Here is a 16,251-nt window from a genome sequence, read left to right on the forward strand (position 1 = left end):
CCTGTATAACCTCATTCCCATTTCCCCCCACGGAGGGGCTAGAGGGATCCAGGGCAGGTGCCATCTACCCTGGCTATGAGGTACTAATAAAAACTGATCATCAATGCTACCATTCTGGTAGATTTTGATCATGAGGAGGAGATGTGGAATTGAAAAAAAGATGGAGTCTCTCATGTTAAGGCACTAAAATGGAGCTAGGCAGACACGAAGAGAAGAGAAACAAATTCCTCCTTCAGGATGAACTCGAACTCATTAGATGCCTGAAATGCATCTACAAGTCTTCTTAAGGAAGATAAAATTATCAGGACAGAGACCTCATTCCTGTCAAGGTCAACTTCTACATTTCTAAGTTTTTTTGTTTAGTTTTGTTTTGTTGTTTTTGTGAGGACTATCAGCCCTGAGCTGACATCTGATGCCAATCCTCCTGTTTTTTGCTGAGGAAGATCAGCCCTGGGCTAACATCCATGACCATCTTCCTCTACTTTATATGGGACGCCACCACAGTGTGGGCTTGACAAGTGGTGCATCGGTGCACGCCTGGGATCCAAACCGGCGAACCCTGGGCTGCCAAAGCAGAGTGCACGCACTTAACGGCTGAGCCACCAGGCTGGCCCCTACATTTCTAAGTTTTAATGGATTGTTTCAATCAACCCTCACCCCACGACTACCTTGCACCTGGACTTTGTTAAAAGATATTCCTCTTCCTTTTTTTTCTTTGTCTTTGTTAGCCACGACTATAAAACCTTCCTTCTCCCTTCAATTCAAGTGCTACTTGAATTTGTCTTCCTGGGCTGCAGTCTTAACAAACGTGGAATAAACTTCTTTTTGTTTAAGTCTATCAGAGTCTACCTCATAATTGGTTGACAAATCCATTCATTAAATAATATTATTTAGGGGCTGGCCCTGTGGCTTAGCGGTTAAGTGCGCGTGCTCCGCTACTGGCGGCCTGGGTTCAGATCCCAGACGCGCACTGACGCACCACTTGTCGTGCCATGCTGAGGCAGCATCCCACATACAGCAACTAGAAGGATGTGCAACTACGACATACAACTATCTACTGGGACTTTGGGGAGAAAAAGGGAAAACAAAAAAGAGGAGGAGGATTGGCAATAGATGTTAGCTCAGAGCCGGTCTTCCAGAGCTAAAAAGAGGAGGATTGGCATGGATGTTAGCTCAGGGCTGATCTCCCCGCCCCCCCCCCCAAAAAAAAAAGAAACTTCCAGTCTAAAAGAGGAGGGGTGAGGAGGGCACACAACAACAAGATAAAGGTAAAGCGAAATCTATAGCATGTCAGAGGTGAGATGATAAAGCTTTGGAGAAAAACAAAGCAGAAAAGGGGGATTGGGAGTGATGAGAACAGGAAACATTATTCAAGACAGTAGTCAGCAGGGCCGGCCCCATGGCTTAGTGGTTAAGTGCGCGCGCTCCGCTACTGGCAGCCCAGGTTCGGATCCCAGGCATGCACCAACGCACCGCTTCTCTGGCCATGCTGAGGCCACGTCCCACATACAGCAACTAGAAGGATGTGCAACTATGACATACAACTATCTACTGGGGCTTTGGGGGAAAAAAAAAAAAGGAGGAGGATTGGCAATAGATGTTAGCTCAGAGCCAGTCTTCCTCAGCAAAAAGACGAGGATTAGCATGGATGTTAGCTCAGGGCTGATCTTCCTCATAAGAAAAAAAAAAAAAAGACAGTAGTCAGTGAAGGCTTCACTGAAAAATGACATCTGGGTGAAGAGCTGAGTTACAAGTGAGGCCCACCAATATCTGGGGGAAAGCAATCCAAGCAGAAAAAACAGTCCCTGCAGAGCCTTCAGGCAAGCACAGGCTGAGGAAGTTGTGGCTGGAGCTGGGTCAGCAGGGAGCAGAGGAAAGAACAGGGATGCTGCCAGAGGAGAGAAAAGGGTGGGGTGGGTGGGGTTGGTTAAGCTACAAGCTGGCTTCTATTTTATCAAGATCACTACTGAAAGGAGTGTTTTGATTATAGATCTATTTTGAAGATAGAACCACAGAATGTGCTGACAGATTGGGTTTGGAATGTGGAAGAGAAAGGAGTTAAGACTGACTCCAAGGATTTTGGTCTGAGCAAGGATGGCATGACCAGTAATTGAAATTAGGAAGACTTGTGAGTACGTCAGGCTGGAGGCGAAGATCAGGAGCTTTGTTTTGGAGACCTTAACTTCGAGACGCTTATCAGACAAAGAAATAGAGATGTCAATTAGGCAACTGGGTATACTAGTCTGGAGTTCTGGGCCAAGATCTAAGAAGATATTTATTTGAGAGTCGAAAGTGATAAGTCTGACGATATCATCAAGGGAGTGAGTGTAGAGATAAAAGAAATTGTTGTCAAAGGCTTGAGCCATCTATCTTTCAGAAGTCTAGGAGATGAGGAACACGTATTACTTGTCAAAAACAAGGTTAAGAAATAATTTAATGTGCAAATACAATAAAAAAAAAATCAAGCTACCATATGACCCAGCAGTTCTACTCCTAGGTATATAACTAGGATGAAGTGAAAACATATGTCCACATAAAAAATTGTACACAGATGTTCACAACATTATTCACAGTAGCCAAAAAGTGGAAACAACTCAAATGTCCATCAACTGATGAATGGATAAACTGTAGTATATCTATCTATACAATGGATTATTATTTGGTCATAAAAAGAATGAAGTACTAATAAGTGCTACCACACGGGTGAATTTTGAAAACATTATGCTAAGTGAAAGAAGCCATTCACAAAACACTATTATATGATTCCATTTATAAGAAATGTCCAGAATAGGCAAATCTATAGGAACAGAAAGTAGATTCATGCTTGCTTAAGGCTGAAGAGGTTGGGAGGAAATGAGAAGTGACTGCTGATGGGTACAGGATTTCTTTTTAAGGTGATGAAATTTTTCATCTTCTAAAACTGATTGCATGCTGATGGCTGCACAACTCAGTGAATATACTAAAAACCACTGAATGTACACTTTAAATGGATGACTTGCATGGTATGTGAATTACATATCAATAAAACTGCTGCTGCTGGGGCCAGCCCGGTGGTGTAGCAGTTAAGTGTGCATGCTCTGCTGGGGCAGCCCAGGGTTCAGATCCTGGGCATGCACCGATGCAGTGCTTGTCAGACCATGCTGTGGCGGCTTCCCCTATATAGAGGAGGGAGATGGGCAGGCATGTTAGCCCAGGGCCAATCTTCCTCAGCAAAAAGAGGAAGACTGGCAACGGAAGTTAGCTCAGGGCTGGTCTTCCTCATGAAAAAAAAAAACTGTTGCTACAGCAAAAAAAAGGAAACTAAAACTGGAGAATTCACAGAACAGAACTTCTGTTGTATCCTTTAATGATGTTTACCCCAAATCTAAATCTTCTCCTCCACGCATTATGATAGTAAACTTACAAAGTAAATGTTAACTGCAGAAACTCTACAAAGATGAACAAAATATAGAAAAGAAAACTAAAAATCATCCATAAATCCACACTCTTTCAAACTTCAGATTCCTTTTTAACCCTTTTTTCCCCCTGCTTATATACATGTATTTTGGTCAAAACAAAACTGGAACCATACTGTATAGTTTTATATCCTTTTTGTTTCAAAAATTATATGATGTTCTTCAAAAATGTCTTCTTTATACGGCTGTATTACATCATATGGCTGTACCACAACTTATTTACTCTTTTAAATTTAAGGCATTTTAACAGTTTCCATGTTTACTACTACAAATAGCCCTTTACCTGAATCTCCAAATAACTCTATTTGATTAGAACAATTTTCTAGAAATGGAATTACTTTGTTAAAATACGTGAATATTTTTAAGGCTCTTAAAATACTGCCTTTCAGAAAAGCTATACCAATTTATCCTCTCATTAACAGTACATGGCGGGCCGGCCCCATGGCTTAGCGGTTAAGTGCGCGGGCTCCGCTGCTGGAGGCCCGGGTTTGGATCCCGGGCGCGCCGCTTCTCCCGCCATGCTGAGGCCGCGTCCCACATGCGGCAACTAGAAGGATGTGCAGCTATGACATACAACTATCCACTGGGGCTTTGGGGGAAAAAATAAATAAATAAAAATTAAAAAAAAAAAAAAACAACAGTACATGGGGACCCAATTTACCATCCACTGAAATAGTTCTTGTCAGTTTAAACTTTTTTACCAATGTATATGTGAAAATATTATCTCATTTAATTTGGAATTCATTGCTTATCAGTGACAAACAAAAAACGGACATCTTTTGTAAACTGCCAGCTCACGTCCTTCTTTGCCCTTCTGAGATACCATTTTCCTATGGCTTTACTTTGAGAGTACTTTTAGGTATTCCTTCTTCTACTACACACGTTGTAAATAACATCTGGCACTTGTCTTTTAATTTTGATGATGGTGGTTTTGACTTACCAAAGTTAAAATATTGATGTAAACTACTCAATCTTTTCCTTTATGAATTCTAAAATTGATAAATGAATTTCTAAAAAAAAGAAAATCTTTCCCCAAACTGGTAAGAAAAATGGCCACCAAGGTTTCCTTCTAATAGTTTTTTTTTTTACATATTTTTCTTTGCAACATTTATTATTTAGCACATGAATATAATGTGCTAATAGTTTTACATATACCAGCTCATTTAATCCTCGTAATCATCCTATTAGAAAGATCTTTTATCTTTCTCATCTCATGACTAATGAAACTGAGGTTAGGGAGGTTAAATTATATGACCAAAGTAACATAGTAAAAAGTACAGAACAGAGATTTAAAGCTAAAGCTATCTGAAGTGATACTCCACGATGCTCAAAGGCATATTAAGATATCTTAATAGAGCTATGTTTTGCTGTAGAGTTCTATCATTATACCTGAACCCCTGAAACAATAACCAATTATTAGAGTCCTTATTAAAGTTTAACAGTTGTTCAAGTTAAATAAGTCCTTGTCCAAGCCCTTGAATCAATCCAAATACCTTTTGTTTTATGTTTTTTCAGATTAACGTTGTGAATGACTCTGGGTGAAAAGTATAGCATGCTGCTTGGCTTTAGGGTGTAGACCTAGGTTTACTTTGCAGAACCAGACTAAAACACATTTTATTAGCTAATCCACAAGACAAAAGACCTATGGAGTAACTTCTCCAAGAATGTACCGTAAGGATACACTTATGTTATATTTTTACCAATGCTCTCTCATTTATTTTTTCTTTTTACTACACTGCTCACAAAGTGGTGCTTACACAAACACATGCCAGATTCTTGATAATATTCCTCTTCCTCTCAATGAGTATTAAAAATTTCTTGTCTCAACCTTTAAATTGCCCTGTTTTACTTATGTTATTATTGTAAGCAGTCTCAAATTCTTTTCGAAACAGGCAAAGAATAAGTAGTATTCATTAAAATTAATGCTGCCTCAAAGCTGTGAATTCAACAAATTCCCATGGCTGAATTCAGCAAATTACTAGGGCATAATCTGAATTTTAAGTGTGCTGTTCAGCACAAAGTAAAACTATGCACAGACTGATACTATCTGAGCTAGGAAGGGCAAATTAGATGCTATACCCATATACTTCACTATAAATAGGACTGGAACATAATATTATATTTTAACCCCTTATTTAAAAGCTTTTCTGATAAATATCACATTAAGATTTAAACAATGAAGTAAGGCTAATTAAATCAAGTGGTTGAGAACTCAGACAGTGGTGGTTAGAACACCAGCCTTGAAAAAAATATATTTACCCAACTAAATCTTGATGCTTCCTTTTTCCTAAATCTCAAAGTCTATCTCAAAAGAAGATAGTAACACTTGCCCATTTTACTCTGTTGATAGGCAGAGCAATTAGAAGTTCACATAATTAAACTCTTTCTAAACTGCTGTGTACATGTTTATAAAAACGAAGTACTGCTTTTACCAGTAAACTACCTTATGGATTCTATGCCTTATGGATCTGGATTGTATTTTACTTTGACTTTGATAATCCAGCTAAAAATTTAGATTTAGGTCTCCAGAACAAAGAGTAATTGTTTGTGTAAGCCCTATTTAAATTTCCAGAGTTAAACTACTAAGGATTCCTAGCTTTGGTTCATCATGAACCACCCAAAAATTGTTCTTACCTTTACACCTTGAATGAGACCATTCATAAGGAATGTGTGTTGAGGAAATGTTTCATGTAGAACCTACAAAAAATAAACAAATATCAAGATAAATTTAAAAGAAAATTAAAGGGAAATATTTCTGCCTCTGTTAATGGCAGGCTAGATAAATAAGATGAACTCTGGATTGAAAAAATTTTAAGTATCAATGAAATATGGAAAATATCCTAAAAGTATGAAAAGGTAACAACATAGTGAGGCAGAAATCTAAATAAGGCAAAACCCTAAAAAGGTATGCCTAGCACTCAGTTGCTTTTGCTATAAAAGTATTTGCAGCAAAAATAAATTGTTAACTGGCTACCCCCTCAACCACCAAGAATTTTAAGCAGGTATAACCAAAGTGTTATAAAAACTCAGGTATGGACCTGCAGCCCAGCTTCATGTGACCTAGGTAGTCCAGGAAACCTCAGTCTTAAATGTGGATTACACTGATTCCAGACTGGTACCACTTCCAGATGCCTAGCAGAAAAAATCTAAAATCACTTTTGAAAAGGCCATCATCTAGGCTTCAAATCAACTACACGTATATTTTTTCAAATATAATGACCAGCACATAATCAAAGGTAATCAGATACAAAAGGAAATAAGACACCATGAGCAAGAAACAGCAACAAACAAACAAACAAAAATAAAAAACAGAAACAGATTCTCAAAGACTTCACATTTTGGAATTATTCAATGCAGACTTTAAAATAAATATGCTTACTATGTTCCAAGGTATAGAAAATAAGCTTGAAACTTTTGAACCAGAAACTGTAAAAAAGTACACAGCAGATGGAAAAAAGAACAAAAAGAAATTCCAGAACAGAAAAAATGTACTAAATTAGGAACTCAATGGTTATGTTTAACAAGATTAGACAGAGCTAAAGAGAGAATTACTGAATTACATCAAAGAAAGCTATCCAGAATGCAGCACAGAGAGACAAAAAGAATATAAAAGAGAAAGTAAGAGACACAGAGGATCCAATATAAAGTCTGACACAAGTTTAATTAAACCTGTCCTGTAATGAGATTGAGGCAGAGACAATATTTCAGGAGTCAATGGCTGAGAATGTACTAGAACCAATGAGAGACATCAATGCAGAGATTAAAGTAGCCTAACAAACTCTAAGCAGTATAAAAAGAAATCTATACTCATAATCAAAATAAAACTGCAGAAAACCAAAGAAAAATTCCTAAAAGCAGTCAGAGAAATACAGACAGATTGCCTTCAAAGGAGGAGTAGTTAGACTAACAGATGGCCCCATATGAGTAACAATGGAACCCAGACAAGGAGCATGTTATTCTATCATCAACGTAAGGAGGAAAACAAAACAAATGCCAACCTAAACTTCTATACCCAGCTAAAATAGCCTTTGAGGACAAAGGCAAATATACACATTTTTTGACCTAGCAAAGACTAGCTTACGAACTTACAGTAATAAGTTTACTAACTTATAGACTCGAACTAATGAAATATAAAAAATATACTTCCAGAAGAAAGAAAATAATCCAGATGTAAGGTTCAAGATGCAAAATGAAATAACGAGTAAAGAAAATGGTAAATACAAATGAACGGTAATGCTACCAAACCAAAATCACGTGTCTTATAGATTTTATTTCCAATTGTACAGAATTAAAATACTTAACAATATTATTATCCTGGATGAGGGTAAAGACATTAATATTAGAGTTTGATAAGTTACACCACGGTAACAACAAAAATGACAAGAATAGAGTAGAAAACTTCTAACCCAATAGGAGAAAAATTAGCATAACGACTCAACGCAAAGGGAGACAGAAAGGAAAACAAAACTTAGAACTGTGGCACAAAGAACAAAATAATATGGTAATTTAATTCAAGTAGACTAAATACATCAGTTAAAAGGCAAAGAAGCGTCATCTAAAACCAAATTTTACAATCTAAACCACAGGATTTAGAACCACAGGATCTCTTACACATTCCTTGTGGAAGCTATATTACTTAAGTACTTTGAAAAACAATTTAGCACAATCTGGTTAAACCAAACTTTTGCATACCTATGATCCAGCAATGTTTAACCACAGAAGAAAATCAAGTATGTGAACACCAAGACAGGTACAAGAATGTTTATAGCAGGATTGTTCAAACAATGGAAAAACTGGAAACAAATCAAATGTTCACAAACAGGAGAATAAAACAATAAATTGTGTTAAAATTGCACAATAGGAAAAAAAAAAAAGCAAGCCCCAGAAGACATGAGCATTATATACATGATATACTTTTTATAAAGTTCAAAAATAACCAAAATAAATGATAAATCACTTAGATATATATATGCATGTGTTTAGATATATAATAATATGAGATAAAACTAGAAAAGAACCAAGTAAATTATAAATACAAAATTTAGAATTGTGGTTACCTTTGTGGGGGAGGCAGGTTAAGAGATAGGCAAAGAGGGTAAAGGCAGATATAAATTGTTGTCAGTGCTCTACTTCTTTGGTTAATAAGGGTTCACGGTAGGCAACACATTAAAAAATATGTTACAGGGCTGGCCCGTGGCTTAGCAGTTAAGTGCACGCGCTCCGCCACTGGCGGCCCAGGGTTCGGATCCCGGGCACGCACCGACGCACCGCTTCTCCAGCCACACTGAGGCCGCGTCCCACATACAGCAACTAGAAGGATGTACAACTATGACATGCAACTATCTACTGGGGCTTTGTGGGGGGAAAAAAAAGAGGAGGATTGGCAATAGATGTTAGCTCAGAGCCGGTCTTCCTCAGCAAAAAGAGGAGGATTAGCACAGATGTTAGCTCAGGGCTGATCTTCCTCACAAAAAATAAATAAATAAATAATATGTTACAGAAATAAACTTAAAAAATAAGGGAGGGGCCAGCCCCGTGGCATAGTGGTTAAGATGGGCGTGCTCTGCTTCGGCAGCCTGGGTTTGCAGGTTCAATTAAATAAAATAATGTATATAAATAATTTAACTACAAAAGATAATAACTGTTACCATAATAAAGTAAACCTAGTGATAAAAGGTGTATTAAATACCTAAGATAAGATCAAAGCTTTCATTTTTAACATCTTTCTATACTAAAAAACTCAAGGAAGATATCACCCTTTATTCTTGGGAAGGACTCTAGTAAATATAAAATACAGTAACATTTGCTTATCACTTAAAAAAAAACTTCAGAAAGTTTAGAGAATTGAACTGACTTCCAATATAATGAAGTGAATAACTATCTACATGCATGTAAGCATATATGTATATCTATATACACATATACACATTACATACAAACACACACATGCAGCTGTTTTTCTCCACTTCCACCTAATAGTTCAGTAATATGACAAAAGAAATATGAAACTAAATTTATAGCATTCCTGAAAGCCAAGAATAGTGAGGCACTTCTGGATAATATAGAGCAAATGGGAAAAGGCTGACAATAAACTCTAAGTGAGTTGAAGAAACAGTAACATGTGAAGGTGAAAAAGATCTTAGAAGAAGTAAATTTTCTAGAATCCAGAAAAAAAAACCCAGAACTGGAGGAGTAGGAAAAATATCCATAATTGAATGGGTTATTGAAAGGTTACAAGATAAGCTCCTAGTATCTTGCTCTCCAAATGGCTGACCTTCATACTTGTCCCTAAGATAACAATCACAAGCATAGTTGTCTGAAGTGGGAATTCTAAGTGGGATACTTGCAGAATTGAATATGGATTCACAAAGGACAGTACCCCAGTCACTTATGGCTGCTAAGAGTGACATAAAGCCCTGTAATCACATGATAACTACTTCAGTACTACAAAGGAAATCCCAGAGCACCCATATTTTCATAAATCAAGAGTTCCTATAAGCAGTGCTTCCATTCAATTCTAAGGTATAGGGTTTCCACTTGGGCTGGAGAACACTCTAGCTACCAGAGCTATCTAGACCACAGGTGGCAAACTGGCAAACTGATATGCTTTTTGACTCATACAGTGTTTTTCAAAGTGAGTTAGTTGTCAATGTGTAAATTTCAGGAAATTTCACCCAACTCCATATTATTTTCTAGCATCTCATAGAAGTCAGAAGATTTCAAAACATCAGACTTGAATTGCCACATCACTGAATGGCTGAAAAGTAGACGTGGCTGCTGCAGAAGGAGTACGTATTCCAACTATAATACCAACCCATTCTTACCCCACTTCTCACATTTACGTTACTTGCCTATACCTAGAAGACATTTGTTTTCATAATCCCTCATCTACCCCCTCATTTGTAAATATAAACATATATAAAATTCAACAAAAAAAACTTGAGGAAAATGATGGAAAGGCACAAAAAAAGAACACAAAAAGGGAAAGATAATCTATCTCAATGCTAAATAACCCAATTATGGTAGGAAACAGAAGAGAGCTTTAAAATAAGGATAAGTGTCCTCCAAATAGATTCAAGAAGATGCCACATGCGTTAAAAACAATGCACTGCACAGGGACCAGCACCAAACAAAGTAAAGCAAAACAAGTAAGGAAAGTCTTCAAGAACTGATTACAGAAGAAAACAGAGAAATACATACAGAAAGAGGAAGAAGAGCACCAGAATGGGTAAATATCAGGGTAAATCTAACTGAACACTGATTGTATAAGATATAACAACGTATTGTAATATTTAAAAAATATAGAATTTAGCTGCATTAACAACAATGATGCAAAAGGTAGAAGAGAAACACATCTCTCTCAACAGATGATAGAACAGGTAGACAAAAAATATCAGTGATTATATAAAAGACATCAAACATAATTAACAAACAACACACTTAACATAGAGAACACTACTCCAAACATGGAATACTTATTCCTTTCAGGTCATAACGAACATTTATCAGAATCAATCGCATACTAGGATATAAAGCAAGCTTCAATAAATTTCAAGAACTGAAATAAATCATAATATCTTCTCTGATAACAATGATATGCTAGAAAAATCCCCAGATGTTTAAAAATTAGACAATACACTGCCAATAATCCAGGAGTCAAAGGTGAAATCACAAGGAATATTAGAAAAAAGAATGAACTGGGCCAGCCCCGTGGCTTAGCAGTTAAGTGCGCGCGCTCCGCTACTGGCAGCCCGGGTTTGGATCCCAGGCGCGCACTGACGCACCGCTTCTCCGGCCATGCTGAGGCCGCGTCCCACATACAGCAACTAGAAGGATGTGCAACTATGACGTACAACTATCTACTAGAGCTTTGGGGGGTAAAAAAAAAAAAAAAGAGGAGGATTGGCAACAGATGTTAGCTCAGAGCTGGTCTTCCTCAGCAAAATGAGAAAGATTAGCACAGATGTTAGCTCAGGGCTGATATTCCTCACAATAAAATAAAATAAAATAAAAAATAAACATTAAAAAAAAAAAACCAGACAGAAAATCTGCATAGACATTTTTCCAAAGAAGACATACAGATAGCCAACAGGTACATGAAAAGATGCTCAACATCACTAATCCTCAGGGAAATGCAAATCAAAACCACAATGAGATATCGCACCTGTTAAAATGGCTATTATCAGAAAGACTAGAAATAACAAGTGTTGGTGAGGATGTGGAGAAAAGAGAACCCTTGTGTGCTGTTGGTGGGAATGTAAATTGGTGCAGCCACTATGGAAAACAGTGTGGAGGTTCCACAAAAAATTAAAAATGGAACTACCATATGATCCAGCAATTCCACTTCTGGGTATTTATCCCAAGAAAACAAAAACACTCACTCAAAAAGACATATGCATCTCCATGTTCAATGCAGCACTGTTTACAGTAGCCAAGATATGGAAACAACCAAAGTGTCCATCGATGGATGACTGGACAAAGAAACTGTAAGATATATCCACATATCCATTTATTCTTTATATATATATATAAATGGAATATTATTCAGCCATAAAAAGAATGAAATCTTGCCATGTCTAACAACATGGATGGACCTTGAAGGCATTATGCTAACTGAAATAAGACAGAGAAAGATAGACACAGTATGATCTCACTTTTATGTGAGATCGGAAAAAAAAAAGAATGAAGCTCAGAGATATAGAGAACAGATTGCCGGTTGCCAGAGGCGGAGTAGGGGGTAGGTGAAAGGGGTCAAAACGTACAAACTTCTAGTCATAAAATAAATAAGTCATAGAGATGTAATGTACAATATGGTGACTATAGTTGATAATACTGTACTCCATATTTGAAAGTTGGTGAGAAAGTAGATCTTAAAAGTTCTCATCACAAGAAAAAAACATTTTGTTAACTATGGATGGTGATGGATGTTAACCAGACTTACTGTGATTATTTTGTAATGTACAAATACCGAATCATTATGTTGTACACCTGAAACTAATATATATATTATTTTATATATATATATATATATATATATATATATATAAAACTAGGGTTATATGTCAATTATATCTCCATTTCAAAAAAAAAGAATGGTGACATTATGAACAACTTTATGTCAATAAACTAGACTCTTATACATTTACTGAAGAAATTCCTTGAAAAATACAAGTTACCAAAACAGACACTAGAAGAAACAGAAAATCTAAATAGTCACATCTCATTTTTAAAAATTAAATGTTATTAAAAATCTTTGCTAAATTAACAAAAAACCAAAAAACTTCAGCCCTGGCAAATTCTTCCAAACATTTAGAGAAGAAATATCAGCAATTTCATTCAAACTTTTCCAGAGACTAGAAAGAGACCTTTTCCAAATTAATTGTCGTAAGGCCAACAAAATCTTAACACTAAAACTTGATGAGGACATTATAAGAAAAGAAAATTACACACCAATCTCTTATGACTATAGAGGCAAAGATGCTAAAAAAATACTAGTAAATCATATCCAGCAATATATAAAAAATATATATCACAACTGAGTGAAATCTATTCCAAGAATGCAAGGGTGGCTTTACATTCAAAAACGAATGTAACTGACCACATTAGCAGGATAAAGGGAAAAATCTAATTTTTACTATTATCTGCTTACAGGCAGAAACTTCATTTGATAAAATTTAACACTCATTCATGAAAACAACTGTAAGCAAAGTAGGAAGAGAAGAGAACTTCCTTTCTATGATAAAGAGTATCTACAGAAACGAATCTACAGTAAACATCATACTTAGTGGTGAATTTTAGATTGCTTTCTACCAGAGATCATCCATACTTTAAGGATGCTCATTATGATTGTTTCTATTCAACACTGTACTTCTACTCAACATTGTCATAGCCAATGCAATAAGAAAAAAGTCAAAAACCATCATTATTCACAAAAGATATGATTGTGTATATAAAAATCTTCAGAAAAACTATTAGGATTAATAAGTGAATTTAGCAAAATCATTAGACACAAACACAAAATCATTAGGTCAAAACACAAAAACAGGGGCTAGCTCCATGGCGTAGAGGTTAAGCGCGTGCGCTCCGCTGCTGGTGGCCCGGGGTTCGGATCCCTGGCGCGCACTGACGCACCGCTTGTCAGGCCATGCTGTGGCGGCGTTCCACATAAAGTGGAGGAAGATCGGCACGGATGTTAGCTCAGGGCCAGTCTTCCTCGGGAAAAAGAGGAGGATTGGCATGGATGTTAGCTCAAAGCTGATCTTCCTCACAAGGAAAAAAAAAAACACAAAAACAAATTGTTGTTTTATGTGCCAGCCACAAAAAAAACCAGAAAATTAAACCTTTAACTAAATTATTTACAATAGCATCAAAACCCATCAAATACCTAGGAATAAATCTAGTGAAAAATCTCTGCATTGAGAAATACAAAATATTATTCAGACAAATTTTTAAAGGCTACACAGAAGGAGGATATACCAAATAGATTAGAAGACTCAATATCGTAAAGATTGTCAGTTCTCCCCCAATTAATCTATAGTCAATGCAATCACAATCAAAATTCCCAGCAAGTTATTCTGTGAATATCGAAGAGTTGACTATAAAATGTATATGGATAAACAAAAGACCTAGAATAGCCGAGGCAATCTTGGGGAAGAAGAACCAAACAACAAATGTTATACAAGATATCAAGATATTGTTATAGAGATCAACACAGCATGGTATTGACACAGGACATATATATAAAAAGAATACAAAACCTAGTAACAAATCCATATGTATTTGGTTGCTCGATTTATCACAAAGTTGACACATACAGTGGGAAAAGGAAGATTTTTTTCAACAAATGATGCTGGTTCAACTATACATCCATCTGGAACCAAAATGAATCTTGACCCCTACAAAACACAATGATTTTTTCTAGATGGATGGTAGATCTATGTGTGAAAAATAAACCAATAAAGCTTTGGGGAGGAAGAAAGTTTCTTAAGATTTTTAAAAAGCACTAACTATAAGGAAAAAATTAATAAATTGAACTACATAAAAATGATGAACTTCTGTTAATCAAAAGACACTATTAAGAGAGTGAAAAGGCAATCCAAGGAGGGCGGAAAAGATATTAGCAGTAAATACGTATGTTTTTACACACACACACGTACATACATGCAAAAAAAGAACTTGTGTCCAGAACATATAAAGAACTCCTACAAATAAGAAGAAAAGGACAACCCAATTACTTAAAATAGATGAAATGCTTGAACTGACATGTCACGAAGATATTCACATGACCAATAAATATACATAAAGGGAGGTAACTTCATTGATCATTAGGAAGATGCAAATTAAGACCCCTGTACCCAACAGAATGGCTAAAATGAAATACCAATTGTTGACGAGGATGTGGAGCCTGGCTGGCTGGAGGGTAAATTGGTTCCACCACTGAAAAACTTTTGGCAGTATATACCGAAGTTGAACAAAACCCCGCAATTTTACTCCTAGGTATATATTACAAGAAACATGTATACACATTCACCGAAAGACATATACAAGAAATATCACAACAGCAATATTTGTAATAGGTAAAAAGTGGAAACCCAAATGTCCATCAACAATAGAATGAATTTCAGTGATTTGCTAGAAGGATTGACAGAACTCAGAAAGTGTTACACTCAACGGTTACAATTTATTATAGCAAAAGGACACAGCTCAGAACCGCAAACTCACTGTTCTTGCCTAAAGTTCAGTAGCTTAATAAATAAAGGCTTCTCAGTTTGTTCTATGCCTTTGGTTGAATTCCAGAGCACTGAAATGGTTGTTTTTGACTGTTTTGTCCAGCTCCGTTAGAAGAGAATTTGTTGACCTCCTTATATCGTCATGTTAAAAGTCAGAAGTTTGACAATAATTTTTAGAAAAAATATTAACTTTGCCTCAGAGACCTGAGAAACATTATCAAGTGTAAAAAGATGTGTAATGACAGTCCAAAAAGAGAGGAGAGCAAGGGCAGCAAAAATATTTGATGAAATAATTGCCTAAAACTTCCCAAATTAGATAAAAAATATTAATCTACATATCCCAGAAGCTAAACAAACCCCAAGTAAAAGTAATAGAAAGAGATCCATTCCTAGACACATTATAGCACAGTCAAATTGTTGAAAGACAAAGAGAAAATCTCTAAAGCAGCAACAAAAACAAAGTGAATCACCACATACAGCAGATACTGACAAACTTATTCTGTAAAGGGATATATAGTACATAGTAAATATTTCAGAGTACATGGTCTATGCTGTAACTACTCAACTCTGCCACTGTAGCACAAAAGCAGCCACATTCAATGGGCATCATTGTAGTCCAACAAAATTCTATTTATGGATACTTATATCTGAATTTCATATAATTTTCATGTGTCACCAAATACCTTTTGATTTTTTCCAACCATTTAAAAATGTAAAAATCATTCTTAGTGCACAGACCACATAAAAGTAGGCAGTAGGCCAGAATAGGCCTGTGGGCAACAGTTTTCAGACCCCTGACATAGAGGAACAATACTTATTAAAAGCTGACTTCCAATCAAATACAATGGATGCCAAAGGCAATATAATGATATTAAAAGTGCTGAAAAAAATCTATTAAAAAATCAGAAAGCACATCAAATGTTTTATATATCATATTTTAAGATAAGGAGATCCACCAATGGTTACTTTATATTTTCATGTCAACTCTTCTTATAATTGTATTGATCAGGAAAGCTGGAAACCAGCATTGTCTTTTTTTAAGCATTCACAAGTTTATTAACATAAAA

General features: G+C 36.1%; 1 protein-coding gene across 1 annotated transcript in view; it reads right to left on the minus strand.

Annotated features, from left to right (window-relative positions):
* SLC71A2 (solute carrier family 71 member 2) overlaps positions 1-16,251 on the minus strand; it is a 76,559-nt gene that overhangs the window by 25,659 nt on the left and 34,649 nt on the right. Inside the window, exon 3 of the mRNA XM_004442718.3 lies at positions 6,090-6,152. Within this exon, the coding sequence (XP_004442775.1) occupies positions 6,090-6,152 (63 nt within the window). The remainder of the gene's footprint in view (positions 1-6,089; positions 6,153-16,251) is intronic.

This window comes from Ceratotherium simum, chromosome 20 (assembly GCF_057802395.1).
Source record: "Ceratotherium simum simum isolate JZ-2026a chromosome 20, ASM5780239v1, whole genome shotgun sequence".
Classification (NCBI taxonomy): domain Eukaryota; kingdom Metazoa; phylum Chordata; class Mammalia; order Perissodactyla; family Rhinocerotidae; genus Ceratotherium; species Ceratotherium simum.